At 44.4% G+C, this 17,473-nt stretch overlaps 2 protein-coding genes across 2 annotated transcripts in view; both read left to right on the top strand.

The window, feature by feature from the left end:
• Window positions 1–20: 20 nt before the first annotated feature.
• Window positions 21–937, top strand: PPP1R3D (protein phosphatase 1 regulatory subunit 3D; the record flags this gene model as incomplete). The annotated part of the gene is made up of 1 exon (XM_082856644.1): window positions 21–937. The coding sequence occupies exon 1, from the start codon at window positions 38–40 to the stop codon at window positions 935–937; it is 900 nt and encodes a 299-aa protein (XP_082712770.1). The 5' UTR covers window positions 21–37.
• Window positions 938–5,938: 5,001 nt separating this feature from the next.
• The window catches only part of SYCP2 (synaptonemal complex protein 2), a 71,510-nt gene continuing 59,975 nt past the window's right edge, over window positions 5,939–17,473 (top strand). The window contains 1 exon segment of the mRNA XM_082857854.1: window positions 5,939–6,025. The gene's annotated coding sequence lies outside the window, so the exon portion shown is untranslated.

The raw sequence follows: 17,473 nt of genomic DNA, 5'->3' as shown, positions 1-17,473 counted from the left end.
GGTTCCACCTCCCCATCGCTCGACGGCCGGCCGGGCCATGTTCAGAGGCCCAGGCTCCGCGGTCCTCCCCGCCGCCGCCGGTTTCCGGAAGCCCGCCCCGCGGAGCCTCAGCTGCCTCTCGGACCTGGACGGCGGCGCGGCCCGGGAGTCGCGGCCCTGCAGGCCCCCCGGGAGCCCGGGCAGCGCGCCGCCGCCGCCGCCTGCGCCGTCCGGCTGCGACCCCTGCCTGCGGCCCATTATCCTAAGGCGGGCGCGCTCGCTGCCCAGCTTGCCTGAGCGCCGCCGTAAGGGCGCAGGCGCGCAGGGTGCTGCGTGCCGGCCGGGCTGCAGCCGGCAGCACCGCGTGCGCTTCGCCGACGCTCTGGGCCTGGAGCTGGCGCAGGTCAAGGTGTTCAACGCGGGCGACGACCCGTCCGTGCCGCTGCACGTGTTGTCGCGGCTCGCCATCAACTCGGACCTGTGCTGCAGCAGCCAGGACCTGGAGTTCACCCTGCAGTGCCTGGTGCCTGACTTCCCACCGCCCGTCGAGACCCCTGACTTCGGCGAGCGCCTGGGGCGGCAGCTCGTGTGTCTGGAGCGCGTCACCTGCTCAGACCTGGGCATCAGCGGTACGGCGCGCGTGCGCAACCTGGCCTTCGAGAAGCAGGTGGTGGTGCGCTACACGTTCTCCGACTGGCGCAGCGTGCACGAGGCTGTGGCACGGTGGCGCGGGCCGGCGGGCACTGAGGGCGCCGAGGACGTCTTCACCTTCGGCTTCCCGGTGCCGCCCTTCCTGCTGGAGCTTGGCTCCCGCGTGCACTTCGCGCTGCGCTACTGTGTGGCCGGCGCCGAGTACTGGGACAACAACAACGGCCGCGACTACAGCCTCACGTGCCGCAACCATGCGCTGCACATGCCGCGCGGGGAGTGCGAGGAGAGCTGGATTCACTTCATCTGAGACTCCGCGCGCAGGCCGCACCCGCGCTCACTTCCTGGCTGGGCTCTCGCATCTGGGCAGTGGCCCTTTCTCACACCCCATCTCCTAACCGAGGTCGTTTGACCTCACTTCCCACTGTAAGGTGTGCTGGCATGGCCCGTCCTGTTTTCTACTTGCATCGTCTGTGTCACTTGGTCTAAAAAGTAAGCTCAGGTGCCAGAAGGCCGAGCTGTGTCCTATGCTGGGGCAGGGTGCTGGGTGGGTAGACTCATGGGTGCGTTGGCCCCTCTGAAGAAGGCCCAGGCAGGTGGTTTTGGAAAGGCCTGCATCCTCCCGCTGGGAAAGCCTGTGGCTTTTGCGTGTGTCCTGATTGGGTCTCTGTGAATATAGCTGTTATTTGTCATCATTGTGACATTGGGACTTTTTACCCTTGGTGGATGCCTTCTTCGGAACATTCTGGATTTAATAAGCTAAAAAAGAAAAAAAGTCATTTTGTGTGTTTGTGCCCATTGTAAACAATGTACAGTGTGACCCCCATTATGGTCCCTTGTGGCATTCCTGCCCTGGGACAAGAAAAACCTGTGATCACATTTGCTTGCCAATGTCTGTAGGCTTCTAACAGCCGGGAAACTATTAATAGGCAAGAAATTTATGCCTCATCTGGTCATCTTACAACCATTCCTGGGAGTTCAGGCTGCCCGGTTAGGCTGTGTGTCTCCTGCATCAGCAATTGCGAAGGAAGAAAATGCTTAAAACTTTTAACTAGCAAAAGAGCCAGCCCTTTCTGCAGTCTCTTTTCGCACGTCATGTATTATTCTTGTACGTGTTTGATAATTATGTATCTGCACTTTATCAGGCCATTCTGTTTAGATTTGAACTACCTAAATATTTTTAAAAATTCTGCCTTAAGTTATTTGAGTTTTCAGGCAACTCTATGGAATTTCGGGCAACGATGCCCTTTGCGATGCCCTTTTTGATGAATTAAGGTGACTCTATGTCTTCTTGAGCATCAAAGGTTCCAGCAGTCATCTTTCAGAAATCACGTTACCAAGTGGAACTAGCAGGTATTTTCAGCAACAGCCAGACTGGAGGAAAAACAATACACAAATATTTATACTTTTTAAGTGTTTTAAACTGTATTTATATATGCCTGGTTTTATCAGCTACCTGCCAGCTTTGTTCTTTGCGCCTTCAGATAGAAAAGTTTACAACCTCATCTGGACTTGTTTCCCAATTTTAAAATGTTAAATGCTGTTTTTGTTTTTTTTTTTAAATCTCTAACCAAGAAGTCAAGGCCATTGTCCCCTGCAGACTGCCACAAGAACTTAAAACCTCAGTGAGGGGCTGGTGATTGTTTTTGGTGCTGAGTGGTGGTCTGATGGCAGGTGCTAGCACTGAGGTGTGAAAACCCAGCTAAGATGGACACGGTCTCCAACTTAGGAAGCTTGTTTCTGAGACAGCTGAAACCAGTGTAATCAATTTTGTGATAGCTCTCACCAATGCACTGACTCTAAATTTTTGAATGTTTGTTGCCATTTGTCAAATAAGTATGTAAAGGACACATTTTGCCTTTTAACCAATTTCTTTTTTATAATTGCAACTGTGTTGTTTTTAAAATTCCATCAATAGGGGTGGCTTTCTTTGGTACCTTCTGATCTAAGAATATGGAACTTTGATTTAAAATATTGTGACTAAATTGAACAATCGTTGGCTGTTAGCACTGTGTACGCCATTGACACGCAAGAGGGAGAGAAGCCTGGTTGCATTTCCTGCTATTTGACAAACTGTCCAGTTAGTTCAGCAAGCCTGTGAGGGCCTGGGTCCCAGCCCAGCATGCAAGACAGTTGTCCACAGCATTCAGGTATGAGCTAGAGCTGGCAAATGTATTGCTATGTAAAGGCATGTAGAGAATCTTATAATCCATATGAAGGTCACTTACCAAAAAGGTTCTGGTCACGGAATATGAAGTAAATGTTATATCTTTAATATTAAGAGAATCTCCATGTGCCTTTGAAAAAAGATCAATGTTTAAAAAATTTTAAAGCTTAAATATACCTGTCCAGTTAATAAAGCAGCTTTGGAACAGCTTCAGGAGATTTTCAGGCCTGAACACACAGTTATGTGGCCTAGACGTTCAAATTTTGTTGTGGATTGTGCAATTCTTGGGTTGTCTTCCCAAACATATTTTAATACCTGCCATTTAAGGTGTCTTCACCTAAGCCTAAATATTAAAGTATATGTGCACAAGTGGTTAGTTGAAGTGTGTTTTTCTTGTGGTCTAATTACTGTGAAACAAGGCTTTAGAAGCATGCTGATTGTCATTTCACACATAAGTCTCATCCTTCTTAAAAGGCTGTCACATTTAGGATCTTGGCTAGATAAGTAAATAAATGCATCGTATGATGGTACCTCAACTTCAGTAGCACAGTTGTGTATGTCTTTGAGAAACCGAAATACACCCTTTTATGCCACGTCAGTATTACATGTGAAGAAAGCTCTAGTGGGACATAAGGGATGGGACAGTTACTGTACTTCCTTAGTGCTTACTGAAGCCTGTATATGGAATAACTAGTGTGTATCTGCCTTCCCCCCCCAGCACCCCGATCGTGACTCTCACTCAATTACAAAGCTTTGAACACAGGGCAAGGAAACTAACACTTATTGTGTCCTCTCTTATTTGCTTGCCTAAAATGTTAGGTGCTGTATGTATTTGATTTCATTTAATTCTGAAAATTGCAGTACCTGCTAGATAATTTCCCCATTTTCTCAGCTGAAATGAATGAAGCTCGGGGAGGTTTAAGGAGCTCACCTAGAGCCCTACAGCTGGTAAGCAGCAAAGCTAGCATTCGAACCCACGCCAAAGCCCAATCTCTCTCTGCCATGTGATGAGATGTACCCAGTAAGAGCTTGTTACATTTAATTGAAAGCCCATTCGGATTGAGTGATAAGATTTTCCATCTGACATCATAATCTAAAAACCTATTTAAAAACAATTCAAATAAGGTTGAATTGTATAATAATTAATAATGAAAAGGGCTCTGACATTTTTCTTCTCTCTACTAAAAAGTGGCAAGGTGAGAAATCACTAACTTTTAATTTTTTGTGCTTGTCTGCTGTAATTATTTGAGTTGCACAGTTTACACCACAAGCATCCATTGCTTTTATCATTTAAACTGATACTTTAAATTGAAACATTCTAAAAAGCCTGGGAATACACTGTTGATGAGCCCCCTCAGTGCCAAGCCTAGATGGCCTCAGCGCTCTGTGCCCCAGGGGTCTGGGGTTCAGGCTAACGAGAGGGCAAGCACTCGCTGCCCCTGCTTCTAGGAAACCCTGGCAGGGGCGGGGCAGGGCGGGGCGGGGCGGGGCGGAACGTAAGGCGGGGCGGGGTGGAGCGCGGCTGTCAGCGGGGACAGGCCCGGAGTGGTTACGCTGCCCTCTGCTGGCCCGCAGCGTGCGCCTGTCTCAGGGCACTCTGACCATCGTGTCCCCGCGGGTTCGCCGAGTGCCCCCGTGTCACTGCGGCCCCTTCCAGCCTTCGCGGGTGGCTGTCGGGAGCCCTGGAGTCTTCTTGAGCCGCCGGCGCTTCCGGCCCTCCAGGTTCAAGTCCTGCAGGCAGAGGAGGGACACTGTCGCCTTCTCTCGCGGCGCGTCCGTGCGGGGAGAGCTTCGCGGCGCGGCCGCCGGCCGACCGGGGTCAGGGGTCGGTGTCGGGGCGCGGCCGGCCCACTTACCTGAGGCCCTGAGCCTTGCCCACCTCGGCGGCCCTGGTTCCGGCCTCGGGCGGCACTTGCGCCGGCGTGAGGGGCGGGGCCTGTCAGGCCGGCGGCGCTGATTGGACGCGGCGCCGACCGCACGCGACGCCGACCGCACGCGACGCCGATTGGACTGGCACTTCCCGCCTTCCCTCGGCTGCGTGAGGCGCGGCGGCGTTCGCTTAAGGGAGACGCGAAGCTGGGCGGCAGCGGCAGCGGCGGCCTACTCCAGCCGGCAGGTTGAGCTGGGCGCCGGAGAGGACTTCCCTGACGGCGGGGTGCGCGAGTGGAGCTGCGGCGTCGGCTGGGCCTCAGGGGCCGGGCGGGCCAGCGAGCGAGAGAGCGGCCTCCGGACGGTTGAGGCAAGCCGTTGAGGAAACGGCCGGAGCGGCGGCGCCGCCGCGGCTGAGCGGGGGCCGACTCCGGGGCGTCCGATGGGCGGTGCGGGCCTCGCGCCGACGGGTCGCGGGGCGTGCGGTCGTGAGGGGCCTGCGGCGGGTGTCCGGGGCCCGGGGGGGGTTGGGGGGATCGGGGGGGGCGCGGATCCGCTGGTCGGGGGATGACCAAGGACGCGAGCAGTGGCCGGAATCACGAAATCGAGGGCGACGCGGGTGGAGACGCGGCGGGCCGGGGCTTCCGGAGCGGGCGCGGAACCCGCAGCTTAGCGTCGGAGACGATGTAACAGAGCCCAGGTGTGTGTGGGGGGCGGGGAGGGGTTAGCAGCTGGCCTCGCAGGGGCCCGTGCTCTGCTCTCCGGGGAGCCAAGTGCGCACACGTGCTTCCCCTCTCGCCACCGCCCTTCCTCCCCGGCCCCTGTCCCGCAGCCTTTTGCCGCGAGCGCGTTCTCCATGGTCCCCCTTTCCGGGGGGAGCCACATGTCCTGATGTCCCCGGCCGCAGAGGAGGATGAAACGGGTCTGGGCGCTGGGTGTCGTGGGTGATGCCGCTACAGGTGTCGTGAAGTAGCTTGTGGTAACTGTTTAGTGGTGACAGGAGAAGGTGGTGGTTCCTCCCCGGCTCGCGGGCAGCTTCCGGCGTCACAGTCCCAACTGTTGGACGTCTGCTCTGGCGGCGCAGAGGGCTTTGCTGCATTCATTCATTCAGCTTTGGGGAAAGAGTGTATGCCTGTGTCAAGTTGTTGGGTGTTTTTTAAACCTTCCTCCTGCCATGCGCCTGCGCGTGCACATTCATCTTGTCCCAAGGTGTGTGTTGCCTGTAAGGAAACCAGAGCGCCAAGCCCGCTTAGTTGACCCCACCCCCCGCCCCCCAGACTCCTCTAGAAAAAGTATAATTCTGTGCTGGGTCTCTCAGGTCGTTCTGTTGTTCCTTGTGCTCGGGCATAGCGCTTCATAAAGGTATTTTTAATTGTTTACTCAGGGCGGTGGAAAGATGAGTGTGTTGCTTACGTTTCCCTCAGGACTTAGCCTTCCCTCTCAGTCGCAGATGTTTGTCTTGTATCATGGATGGTACCCAGTATGGGGCTCTGTTAGAGCCAGTATGCATTCAGCCTTGGAAGGGAGGGAGGAGTCGCTGGATTGTTTAGTTCAGTTTTTCTTAAAAAATAACTCTGCCTGGGTAGACATTAATTTTCCTTCCCCTTGACGGACTTCTTGCACAAAAGTAGACTAGGAACTAAGCCGTCTTGTGAGCCTTGTGGCCTCTTGGCCGTAAGTAATTCCTCTGCACTGTATGTCATATCTCAGAGTAACCTTGTAAATAACATGGCAAATTCACACTCAGGTTGCTGTAGCTGTGATGCAGGGAAGCATTCCGCCATAGGCAGGCCTGCCCCAACAGTTGCTGACCCTAGGGAAAGAGTACAAACAGAGGCCCCTGAAATATTTTAAGTGCTTAAACTTTTCAATCGAGTTTTCAAGTGGTGCAATAAAGTCTTCAGTTTCACACATACCTTCATCGTAATGAAATAGAAAAGTTTGTGTGAAGCTATTATTTTTATGACCGAGTGTTGGCAAAATATCAAAGATAATTGAACGCATTTATTATGGATATTTGATGATGGACTGCCGAATTTTGGATAAGTAATAATGACCTATATAATTCGTAAATTAGTACACATTTCATAAATTTCTTTTCATTTTAGCAAAATCAGTATAGTCAAGATTTTTACTTATTTTCTGTTGTATTGATAGTATGATTTAAGGATTAAAACAACATGTAATTTTGTTCAAAATGTACTAATTTGAGTACTTTTACCAGAAACGTGAAATAAGTGTAAAAAATTAAAAGGTATTGTTTCTTTAATATTTTCTGAAATACTAAATTCTTCTTAAAATTAAGGTAGATACAAATTACTAACGAACATTAATCTAAATAAAATCGTTCTGATAACACTGAAATTATTTTTGAATAAATCTTATTAAATATTTTTATAAAATAAACTTAGTCATTATTCTAGTGTTTGCTTGCCATCTAACTGTAAATATGTCATGTTCATGCGGTTGTCTAGATTTACATATATACAAATTAAAGAATAATAGCAATTGCTTAGAACTACAGAATGTTTCTCAGTCACCATGTGCAATTGTTGCAAATACTGTGCACTTAGTTGCTAGTACTTCCAGAGCCACAAGTTGGAATACAAAGAGAAGCAAGAAAATGGACGTTTGGCACTATTAGGAAGCAGTTTTTCATTATGCAAGAATCAACTGTAGTTTTGCTCTGCCAGAGGAAGGATTTGACAGTTAACTAATGTCTTTTCTCTTACCTGAGCGCTTAGGTTGCTCAAATTTTACCTCCTTTCTGAAGCAGAGACTAAAATGTCAGTATCAGCACAACCTGCAATCTTCTCTGCATTGTTTCAGCCTACCCTCCCCCCCAACCCCCGCCCACCCCGCCCTGAGTCCCTTAAACATTATTATTAGGGAAGATTTCTAACATACAAAATAAACAGAATAGTGTAATTAACTGCAGTCCCCTTCTTTTAAAGGCATAGGCAAAGGAAATGTTTCTCTAGGGCTTGAAGGGTGTGAGTTATGCCAGTGAATGTGTTCACGGTTATAGGACCGGCTGGGGCAATACTGAGTACTGGATTAAGAGTGAATAGAGAGTCCTTAATGAAATTATATATGTGTGTGTGAGAGAAGGAGACAATGATGTACAGAAAGTTCATATCTATTACTTTTTATGCTTTGTGCTTTTTATGTTTTAAATGTTTTCACATTGCAGAGTCATAGAGATATCCTCCTGTGTTTCCTTCTAATGGTTTTTAAATATTTTCATTTTACATTAGGTAGTTAATTCATCTAGTTTGCTTTGTGAATGCGGGAAATAAGGGGCTTGATGTTATATTTTTATATGGTGAGTCAGTTTTCCCAGTGCCAGTTTTGCGCATTTGGGAGCATTTACTGACTAATTTACATTTACTATTTGCAAAACCTTCTTACTCATATATGAAGTTCCAATATATACTTGGGTATGCATTTGGATTCTCTTTTGGTTATTGATCCATTTGTCTATTTCCTATTTTTAATACTGTTTTTAGTAATTGCAACTTTGTAATACATTTTAATAACAAATAGGATGATTCTTCCATTTATTTTTAAATAGTACTTTTGTTGGTTATAGAACTCTAGCTTGCAGTTTTTTCTTTCAGAACTTTCTAGTTTCTTTCCTCATAGTGTTCTTGTCTGGCTTTGGTATCAGCATAAGCCTGGCTAATAAAATGAGTTTGGAAGTGTTCCTTTCTCTTCTATTTTTTGGAAGAGTTTGAGGATTGGTGTTAGTAGTTCTTTAAATGTTTGTTAGAATTCACTGGCAAACCCGTCTGGTCCTGGACCTGTCTTGTTGGGAGGTTTTTGATTACTGGTTCAATCTCCTTACTAATAATTGGTCTGTTCAGATTTTGTTTCTTCATGATTCAGTCTTGATAGGTTGTATGTTTCTCCTAGGTTCCATTTCTTCTAGGTTGCCCAATTTGTGGTCAGAAAAGATGCTTGATATGATTTCAGTCTTCTTAAATTTATTAACACTTGTTTTGTGGCCTAACATATGATCTATCCTGGAGAATATTCTATGCGTCCTTAAGAAGCATGTGTGTTCAGCTGTTCTATGAAAAGTTCTGTATAGGTCTGTTAGGTCCATCTGTCCAATGTGTAGTTTAAGTCCAATTTTAGAGCACTTTAAAGAAGTTATAATTCTAAATCTTTTGGCTTTTATAGTTTCTATTGGTCATCTACTAGTCTTATTGATGCTACTTAAAAGTAACCTGTCTTTTTTACTCTCTGACAGCAGTTTGATATTTGATTTTGATTTTGATCTTGATTTTCAGCAGTTTTCTGTGGTGCACCAGGGTTTGGGTGTTTTTTTCCCTCTGCTGGGGTTCATGGGGTTTTTTGAATCTATTGTTTGATGTATTTTATTGGTTTTGGGAACTTCTCAGGCATCATTTCTTAGATATTGCTTTGGTCACATTCACTATCTTCTCTCCTGGGATTATAGTTACACATATGTAGGGCTTTATAACTTATCCTCTGTGTTCTTTTTTTTTTTTTAACGTCTTTATTGGAGTATAATTGCTCTACTATGGTGTGTTAGTTTCTGCTTCATAACAAAGTGAATCACTTATACATATACGTATGTCCCCATATCTCTTCCCTCCTGCATCTCCCTCCCTCCCACCCTCCCCATCCCACCCCTCCAGGCGGTCACAAAACACCAAGCTGATCTCCCTGTGCTAAGCGGCTGCTTCCCACTAGCTGTCCATTTTCATTTGGTAGTGTATATATGTCCATGCCACTCTCTCACCCTGTCCCAACTTACCCCTCCCCGTCCCCTTATCCCCAAGTCCACCCTCTGGTAGGGCTGCATCTTTATTCCCATCTCAACCCCAGGTTCCTCTGACCTTTATTTTCTTTTTTTTAGATTCCATATATATGTATTAGCCTACGGTATTTGTTTTTCCCTTTCTGACTTCACTCTGTATGACAGTCTCCAGGTCCATCCACCTCACTACAAATAACTCAATTTCGTGCCTTTTGATGGCTGAGTAGTATTCTATTGTGTATATGTGCCACATCTTTATCCATTCATCTGTTGATGGACACTTAGGTTGCTTCCATATCCTGGTTATTGTAAATAGAGCTGTAGTGAACATTTTGGTACATGACTCTTTTTGAATTATGGTTTTCTCAGGGTATATGCCCAGTAGTGGGATTGCTGGGTCGTATGGTGGTTCTATTTTTAGTTTTTTAAAGAAACTCCATACTGTTCTCCATAGTGGCTGTATCAATTTACATTCCCACCAACAGTGCAGGAGGGTTCCCTTTTCTCCACACCCTTTCCAGAATTTATTGGGGTTTTTTTTTTGTGTCTGTGGTACACGGGCCTCTCACTGTTGTGGCCTCTCCTGTCGCGGAGCACAGGCTCCGGACATGCAGGCTCCGGATGTGCAGGCTCAGCGGCCATGGCTCACGGGCCTAGCCACTCCACAGCATGTGGGATCCTCCCGGACCAGAGCACGAACCCGTGTCCCCTGCATCGGCAGGGGGACTCTCAACCACTGTGCAACCAGGGAAGCCCTGTTTTTGTTTTTTTATTCAAACAGAAAGTCACAAAAATTATAATCATCCTCATCAGTTCACTCAGTTCCATGTTCCAGCATTTATTGTTCGTAGATTTTTTGATGATGGCCATTCTGACCAGTGTGAGGTGATATCTCATTGTAGTTTTGATGTGCATTTCTCTAATGATTAATGATGTTGATCATTCTTTCATGTGTTTATTGGCAATCTGTATATCTTCTTTGGGGAAATGTCTATTTAGGTCTTCTGCCCATTTTTGGTTTGGGTTCTTTGTTTTTTTGATATTGAGCTGCATGAGTTCCTTGTATGTTTTGGAGATTAATCCTTTGTCAGTTACTTCATTTGCAAATATTTTCTCCCATTCTGAGGGTTGTCTTTTGGTCTTGTTTATGGTTTCCTTTGCTGTGCAAAAGCTTTTAAGATTCATGAAGTCCCATTTGTTTATTTTTGTTTTTATTTCCATTTCCCTAGGAGGTGGGTCAAAAAGGATCTTGCTGTGATGTATGTCATAGAGTGTTCTGCCTATGTTTTCCTCGAAGACTTTGATAGTTTCTGGCCTTACATTTAGGTCTTTAACCCATTTTGAGTTTATTTTTGTGTATGGTGCTAGGGAGTGTTCTCATTTCATTCTTTTACATGCAGCTGTCCAGTTTTCCCAGCACCACTTATTGAAGAGGCTGTCTTTTCTCCACTGTATATTCTCCCTTCCTTTATCAAAGATAAGGTGACAATATGTGTGTGGGTTTATCTCTGGGCCTTCTATCCTGTTCCATTGATCTATATTTCTGTTTTTGTGCCAGTACCATACTGTCTTGATTACTGTGCTTTGTAGTGTAGTCTGAAGTCAGGGAGCCTGATTCCTTCAGGTCCATTTTCCTCTTTCAAGATTGCTTTGGCTATTCGGGTTCTTTTGTGTTTCCATACAAATTGTGAAATTTTTTGTTCTAGTTCTCTGAAAAATGCCAGTGGTAGTTTGATAGGGATTGCATTGAATCTGTAGATTGCTTTGGATAGTAGAGTCATTTTCACAATGTTGATTCTTCCAATCCAAGAACATGGTATATCTCTCCATCTATTTGTATCATCTTTAATTTCTTTCATCAGTGTCTTATAATTTTTTGCATACAGGTCTTTTGTCTCCTTAAGTAGGTTTGTTCCTAGATATTTTATTCTTTTTGTTGCAATGGTAGATGGGAGTGTTTTCTTAATTTCACTTTCAGATTTTTCATTGTAAGTGTATCGGAATGCAAGAGATTTCTGTGCATTAATTTTGTATCCTGCTACTTTACCAAATTCATTGATTAGCTCTAGTAGTTTTCTGGTAGCATCTTTAGGGTTCTCTATGTATAGTATCATGTCATCTGCAAACAATGACAGCTTTACTTCTTTTCCAATTTGGATTCCTTTTATTTCTTTTTCTTCTCTGATTGCTGTGGCTAAAACTTCCAAAACTATGTTGAGTAATAGTGCTGAGAGTGGGCAACCTTGTCTTCTTCCTGATCTTAGTGGACATGGTTTCAGTTTTTCACCATTGAGGACGATGTTGGCTGTGGGTTTGTCATATATGGCCTTTATTATGTTGAGGAAAGTTCCCTCTATGCCTACTTTCTGGAGGGTTTTTTATCATAAGTCAGTGTTGAATTTTGTCGAAAGCTTTCTCTGCATCTATTGAGATGATCATATGGTTTTTATTCTTCAATTTGTTAATATGGTGTATCACGTTGATTGATTTGTGTATACTGAAAAATCCTTGCGTTCCTGGGATAAACCTCACTTGATCATAGTGTATGATTCTTTTAATGTGCTGTTGGATTCTATTTGCTAGTATTTTGTTGAGGATTTTTGCATCTATGTTCATCAGTGATATTGGTCTGTAATTTTCTTTCTTTGTGACATCTTTGTCTGGTTTTGGTATCAGAGTGATGGTGGCCTCGTAGAATGAGTTTGGGAGTGATCCTCCCTCTGCTATATTTTGGAAGAGTTTGAGAAGGATAGGTGTTAGCTCCTCTCTAAATGTTTGATAGAATTCGCCTGTGAAGCCATCTGGTCCTGGGCTTTTGTTTGTTGGAAGATTTTTAATCACAGTTTCAATTTCAGTGCTTGTGATTGGTCTGTTCATATTTTCTATTTCTTCCTGGTTCAGTCTTGGCAGGTTGTGCATTTCTAAGAATTTGTCCATTTCTTCCAGGCTGTCCATTTCATTGGCATAGAGTTGCTTGTAGTAATCTCTCATGATCCTTTGTATTTCTGCAGTGTCAGTTGTTACTTCTCCTTTTTCATTTCTAATTCTATTGATTTGAGTCTTCTCCCTTTTTTTCTTGACATGTCTGGCTAATGGTTTATCAATTTTGTTTATCTTCTCAAAGAACCAGCTTTTAGTTTTATTGATTTTTGCTATCGTTTCCTTCATTTCTTTTTCATTTATTTCTGATCTGATCTTTATGATTTCTTTCCTTCTGCTAACTTTGGGAGTTTTTTGTTCTTCTTTCTCTAACTGCTTTAGGTGTAAGGTTAGGTTGTTTATTTGAGATGTTTCTTGTTTCTTAAGGTAGGATTGTATTGCTATAAACTTCCCTCTTAGAACTGTTTTTGCTGCATCCCATAGATTTTGGGTCGTCGTGTTTTCATTGTCATTTGTTTCTAGGTATTTTTTGATTTCTTCAGTGATCTCTTGGTTATTAAGTAGTGTGTTGTTTAGCCTCCATGTGTTTATATTTCTTACAGATTTGTTCCTGTAATCGATATCTAGTCTCATAGTGTTGTGGTCGGAAAAGATACTTGATACGATTTTAATTGTCTTAAATTTACCAAGGCTTGATTTGTGACCCAAGATATGATCTATCCTGGAGAATGTTCCATGAGCACTTGAGAAAAATGTGTATTCTGTTGTTTTGGGATGGAATGTCCTATAAGTATCAATTAAGTCCATCTTGTTTAATGTATCATTTAAAGCTTATGTTTCCTTATTTATTTTCATTTTGGATGATCTGTCCATTGGTGAAAGTGGGGTGTTGGAAGTCCCCTACTATGATTGTGTTACTGTCGATTTCCCCTTTTATGGCTGTTAGTATTTGCCTTATGTATTGAGGTGCTCCTATATTGGGTGCATAAATATTTACAATTGTTATATCTTCTTCTTGGATTGATCCCTTGATTATTATGTAGTGTCCTTCTTTGTCTCTTGTAATAGTCTTTGTTTTAAAGTCTATTTTGTCTGATATGAGAATTGCTACTCCAGCTTTCTTTTGGTTTCCATTTGCGTGGAATATTTTTTTTCCATCCCCTCACTTTCAGTCTGTATGTGTCCCTAGACCTGAAGTGGGTCTCTTGTAGACAGCATATATAAGGGTCTTGTTTTTGTATCCATTCAGGCAATCTGTGTCTTTTGGTTGGAACATTTAATCAATTTACATTTAAGGTAATTATTAATATGTATGTTCCTATTGCCATTTTCTCAATTATTTTGGGTTTATTATTGTAGGTCTTTTCCTTCTCTTGTGTTTCCTGCCTAGGGAAGTTCCTTTAGCATTTGTTGTAAAGCTGGTTTGGTGGTGCTGAATTCTCTTAGCTTTTGCTTGTCTGTAAAGGTTTTAATTTCTCCCTCAAATCTGAATGAGATCCTTGCTGGGTAGAGTAATCTTGGTTGTAGGTTTTGCTCCTTCATCACTTTAAGTATGTCCTGCCACTCCCTTCTGGCTTGCAGAGTTTCTGCTGAAAGATCAGCTGTTAACCTTATGGGGATTCCCTTATGTGTTGTTTTTCCCTTGCTGCTTTTAATATTTGTTCTTTGTATTTAATTGTTGATAGTTTGATTAATATGTGTCTTGGCATGTTTCTCTTTGGATTTATCCTGTATCGGACTCTCTGCGCTTCCTGGACTTGATTAACTATTTCCTTTCCCATATTAGGGAAGTTTTCAACTATAATCTCTTAAATATTTTCTCAGTCCCTTTCTTTTTCTCTTCTTCTTCTGGAACCCCTATAATTCGAATGTTTGTGCATTTAATGTTGTCCCAGAGGTCTCTGAGACTGTCCTCAATTCTTTTCCTTCTTTTTTCTTTATTCTGCTCTGCAGTAGTTATTTCCACTATTTTATCTTCCAGGTCACTTATCCGTTCTTCTGCCTCAGTTATTCTGCTATTAATCCCTTCTAGAGAATTTTTAGTTTCATTTATTGTGTTGTTCATAACTGTTTGTTTGCTCTTTAGTTCTTCTAGGTCCTTGTTAAACGTTTTTTGTATTTTTCTCCATTCTATTTCCAAGATTTTGGATGATCTTTACTCTCATTATTCTGAATTCTTTTTCAGCTACACTGCCTATTTCCTCTTCATTTGTTAGGTCTGTTGGGGTTTTACCTTGCTCCTTCATCTGCTGTGTGTTTTTGTGTCTTCTCATTTTGCTTAACTTACTGTGTTTGGGGTCTCCTTTTCGAAGACTGCAGGTTTGTAGTTTCCATTGGTTTTGGTGTCTGTCCCCAGTGGCTAAGGTTGGTTCAGTGGGTTGTGTAGCTGGAGATATCTGGGAGATTTTTGCTGTTTGATATTACGTGGAGCTGGGAGGTCTCTTGTGGACCAGTGTCCTGAACTTGGCTCTCCCACCTCAGAGGCACAGCACTGACGCCTGGCTGGAGCACCAAGAGCCTGTGCTCCACACGGCTCAGAATAAAAGGGAGAGAAAAAAAAAGAAAGAAGATAAAATATAGTAAAATAAATAATTATTAAGAAACATTTTTAAGTAATTATAAAAAAAACGGACCGACAGAACCCTAGGACAAATGGTAGAAGAAAAGCTATGCAGACAAAATCACACACAGAAGCATACACATACACACTCATAAAAAGAGAAAAAGGGAGAAAATATATATATATCGTTCCCAAAGTCCACTTCCTCAATTTGGGATGATTCGTTGTCTATTCATGTATTACACAGCTGCAGGGTATATCAACTTGATTGTGGACATTTAATCCGCTGCTCCTGAGGCTGCTGAGAGAGATTTCCCTTTCTCTTCTTTGTTCGCACAGCTCCCAGGGTTCAGCTTTGGATTCGGCCCCGCCTCTGCGTGTAGGTCGCCTGAGGGCATCTGTCTTTTGCTCAGACAGGACGGGTTTAAAGGAGCCACTGATTTGGTGGCTCTGGCTCACTCAGGCCTGGGGGAGGGAGGTGTACGGAACGCTCAGCGAGCCTGCGGTGGCAGAGGCCGGCATGACGTTGCACCAGCCTGAGGCGCGCCGTGCGTTCTCCTGGGGAAGTTGTCCCTGGATCCCGGGACCCTGGCGGTGGCGGGCTGCACAGGCTCCGGCAGGGGAGTTGTGGACAGTGACCTGTGCTCGCTCACAGGCTTCTTGGTGGTGGCAGCATAAGCCTTAGCGTCTCATGCCCATCTCTGGGTTGCGCGCTGATAGCCGCAGCTCGCGCCCATCTCTGGAGCTCCTTTAAGCGGCGCTCTTAAATTCCCTCTCCTCGCACACCAGGAAACAAAGAGGGAAGAAAAAGTCTCTTGCCTCTTCGGTAGCTCCAGACTTTTCCCCGGACTCCTTCCCGGCCAGCTGTGGTGCACTAACCCCCTGCAGGCTGTGTTCACTCCGCCAACCCCAGTCCTCTCCCTGCGCTCCGACGGAAGCCCGAGCCTCAGCTCCCAGCCCCTGCCTGCCCCAGTGGGTGAGCAGACAAGCCTCTCGGGCTGGTGAGTGCTGGTTGGCACCGATCCTCTGTGCGGGAATCTCTCCGCTTTGCCCTCCGCATCCCTGTTGCTGCGCTTTGCTCCGTGGCTCCAAAGCTTCCCCCCTGCCACCTCCCATCCCTGCCAGTGAAGGGGCTCCTAGTGTGTGGAAACCTTTCCTCCTTCACAGCACCCTCCCACTGGTGCCGGTCCCGTCCCTTTTCTTTTGTCTCTGTTTTGTTTTGTTTTGTTTGCCCTACCCAGGTACGTGGGGAGTTTCTTGCCTTTTGGGAGGTCTGAGGTCTTTTGTCAGCGTTCAGTAGGTGTTCTGTAGGAGTTGTACCACATGTAGATGTATTTCTGATGTATTTCTGGGGAGGAAGGTGATCTCTGCATCTTACTCTTCCGCCATCTTGAAGCTCCTCCTTCTTCTGTGTTCTTGATCTGACTTCTGATACCCCCCCATATTTTTGTCTCTGCTTCGTTCCAGATATTATCTTCTGATACCACTTCCATTTCTCTTTTACTTCATCTGTGTCTAATCTGCTATTAAAACCATCCATTTTATTTTTTCTTAATAATCTTGTTATTGACTATTTTTGTTTTTAGGATTATTTGATCTTCTTTCAGACTTTCTGTTGCCTTCCTTACTGCCCACCCCAGTTTCCAGTTCTCTGCCACAATTCTCAGTCTTGTATTATAATCATTATGTACACAATACTCAGTTATTTTGAAGTATTTGTCTAATAACTACCATTTGGAAGTCCTGTGGGTCTCTTTCTTTTGGCTAGTTCTGTTTCTCACCTTTTAATTAATTCATCCAAGTCTATGAATTGTACTTTAACTGCTGATTTGGTTGTATCCTATAGGATTTTATATGTTCACATTTTCTTAGTCACTTAAATATTTTGTCATTTCTATCTTTCTGTATCCCATGGACTATTCACATGTATGTGTTTAAATTTCCAAATATATAGGAAGTTTGAAGCTATCTTGTGGCTGATTTCTAAATTTATTGCATTGTGAGAACAGAGAATCTATTATGTTTATTCTTTTGCATGCATTTGAGTTTTTTTTTTTGCTGTGGTGACTTAAGATTTTCTCTTGTATTCTTACTCAGAAATGTTCTCACAGTATGTCTAGATGTACTTTTTCTTATTTATCCTGGAATTCCATAGACTTTTTCAACTTGTGGATGTTTATATTTATTTGGGAAAGTTCTTGGCTATTATTCAGTTGTTGCCATCCCACTGCTCTTTTTTATTTAAAATTTTTTTCTGGATTTCTCATTGAATAGGTAGTGGAATGTGTGAATCTCTTCTTCGTATCTCAACTTTTTATTCTATACATTTTGTTCCTTTGTGATCCTGTGATATCCTCAACTTTGTCTTTTTATTCCAAGGAATGTTCCCTCCTGCAGCTTTCAGGCCTATTGTGTAGTGGCAGTGGTGGATGCTCAGGGTTCTCTAGCCTACCTTGTTCCTCTGATGTTTCCTCATTAATCCCCCTGTTGGTTGCTGACCTTCAGTACTTATTTCTTACCTCCATAATTGAGTTAATACAGGCTAAATTTCCATCTTCTGTGATGGCCTGGGGAGAAAGAG

Source organism: Leucopleurus acutus (assembly GCF_964270905.1).
Source record: "Leucopleurus acutus genome assembly, chromosome: 16".
NCBI classification, from domain to species: Eukaryota; Metazoa; Chordata; class Mammalia; order Artiodactyla; family Delphinidae; genus Leucopleurus; species Leucopleurus acutus.
Note: the sequence above shows the minus strand (reverse complement) of the source record. Positions and strands in the feature narration are given on the sequence as shown.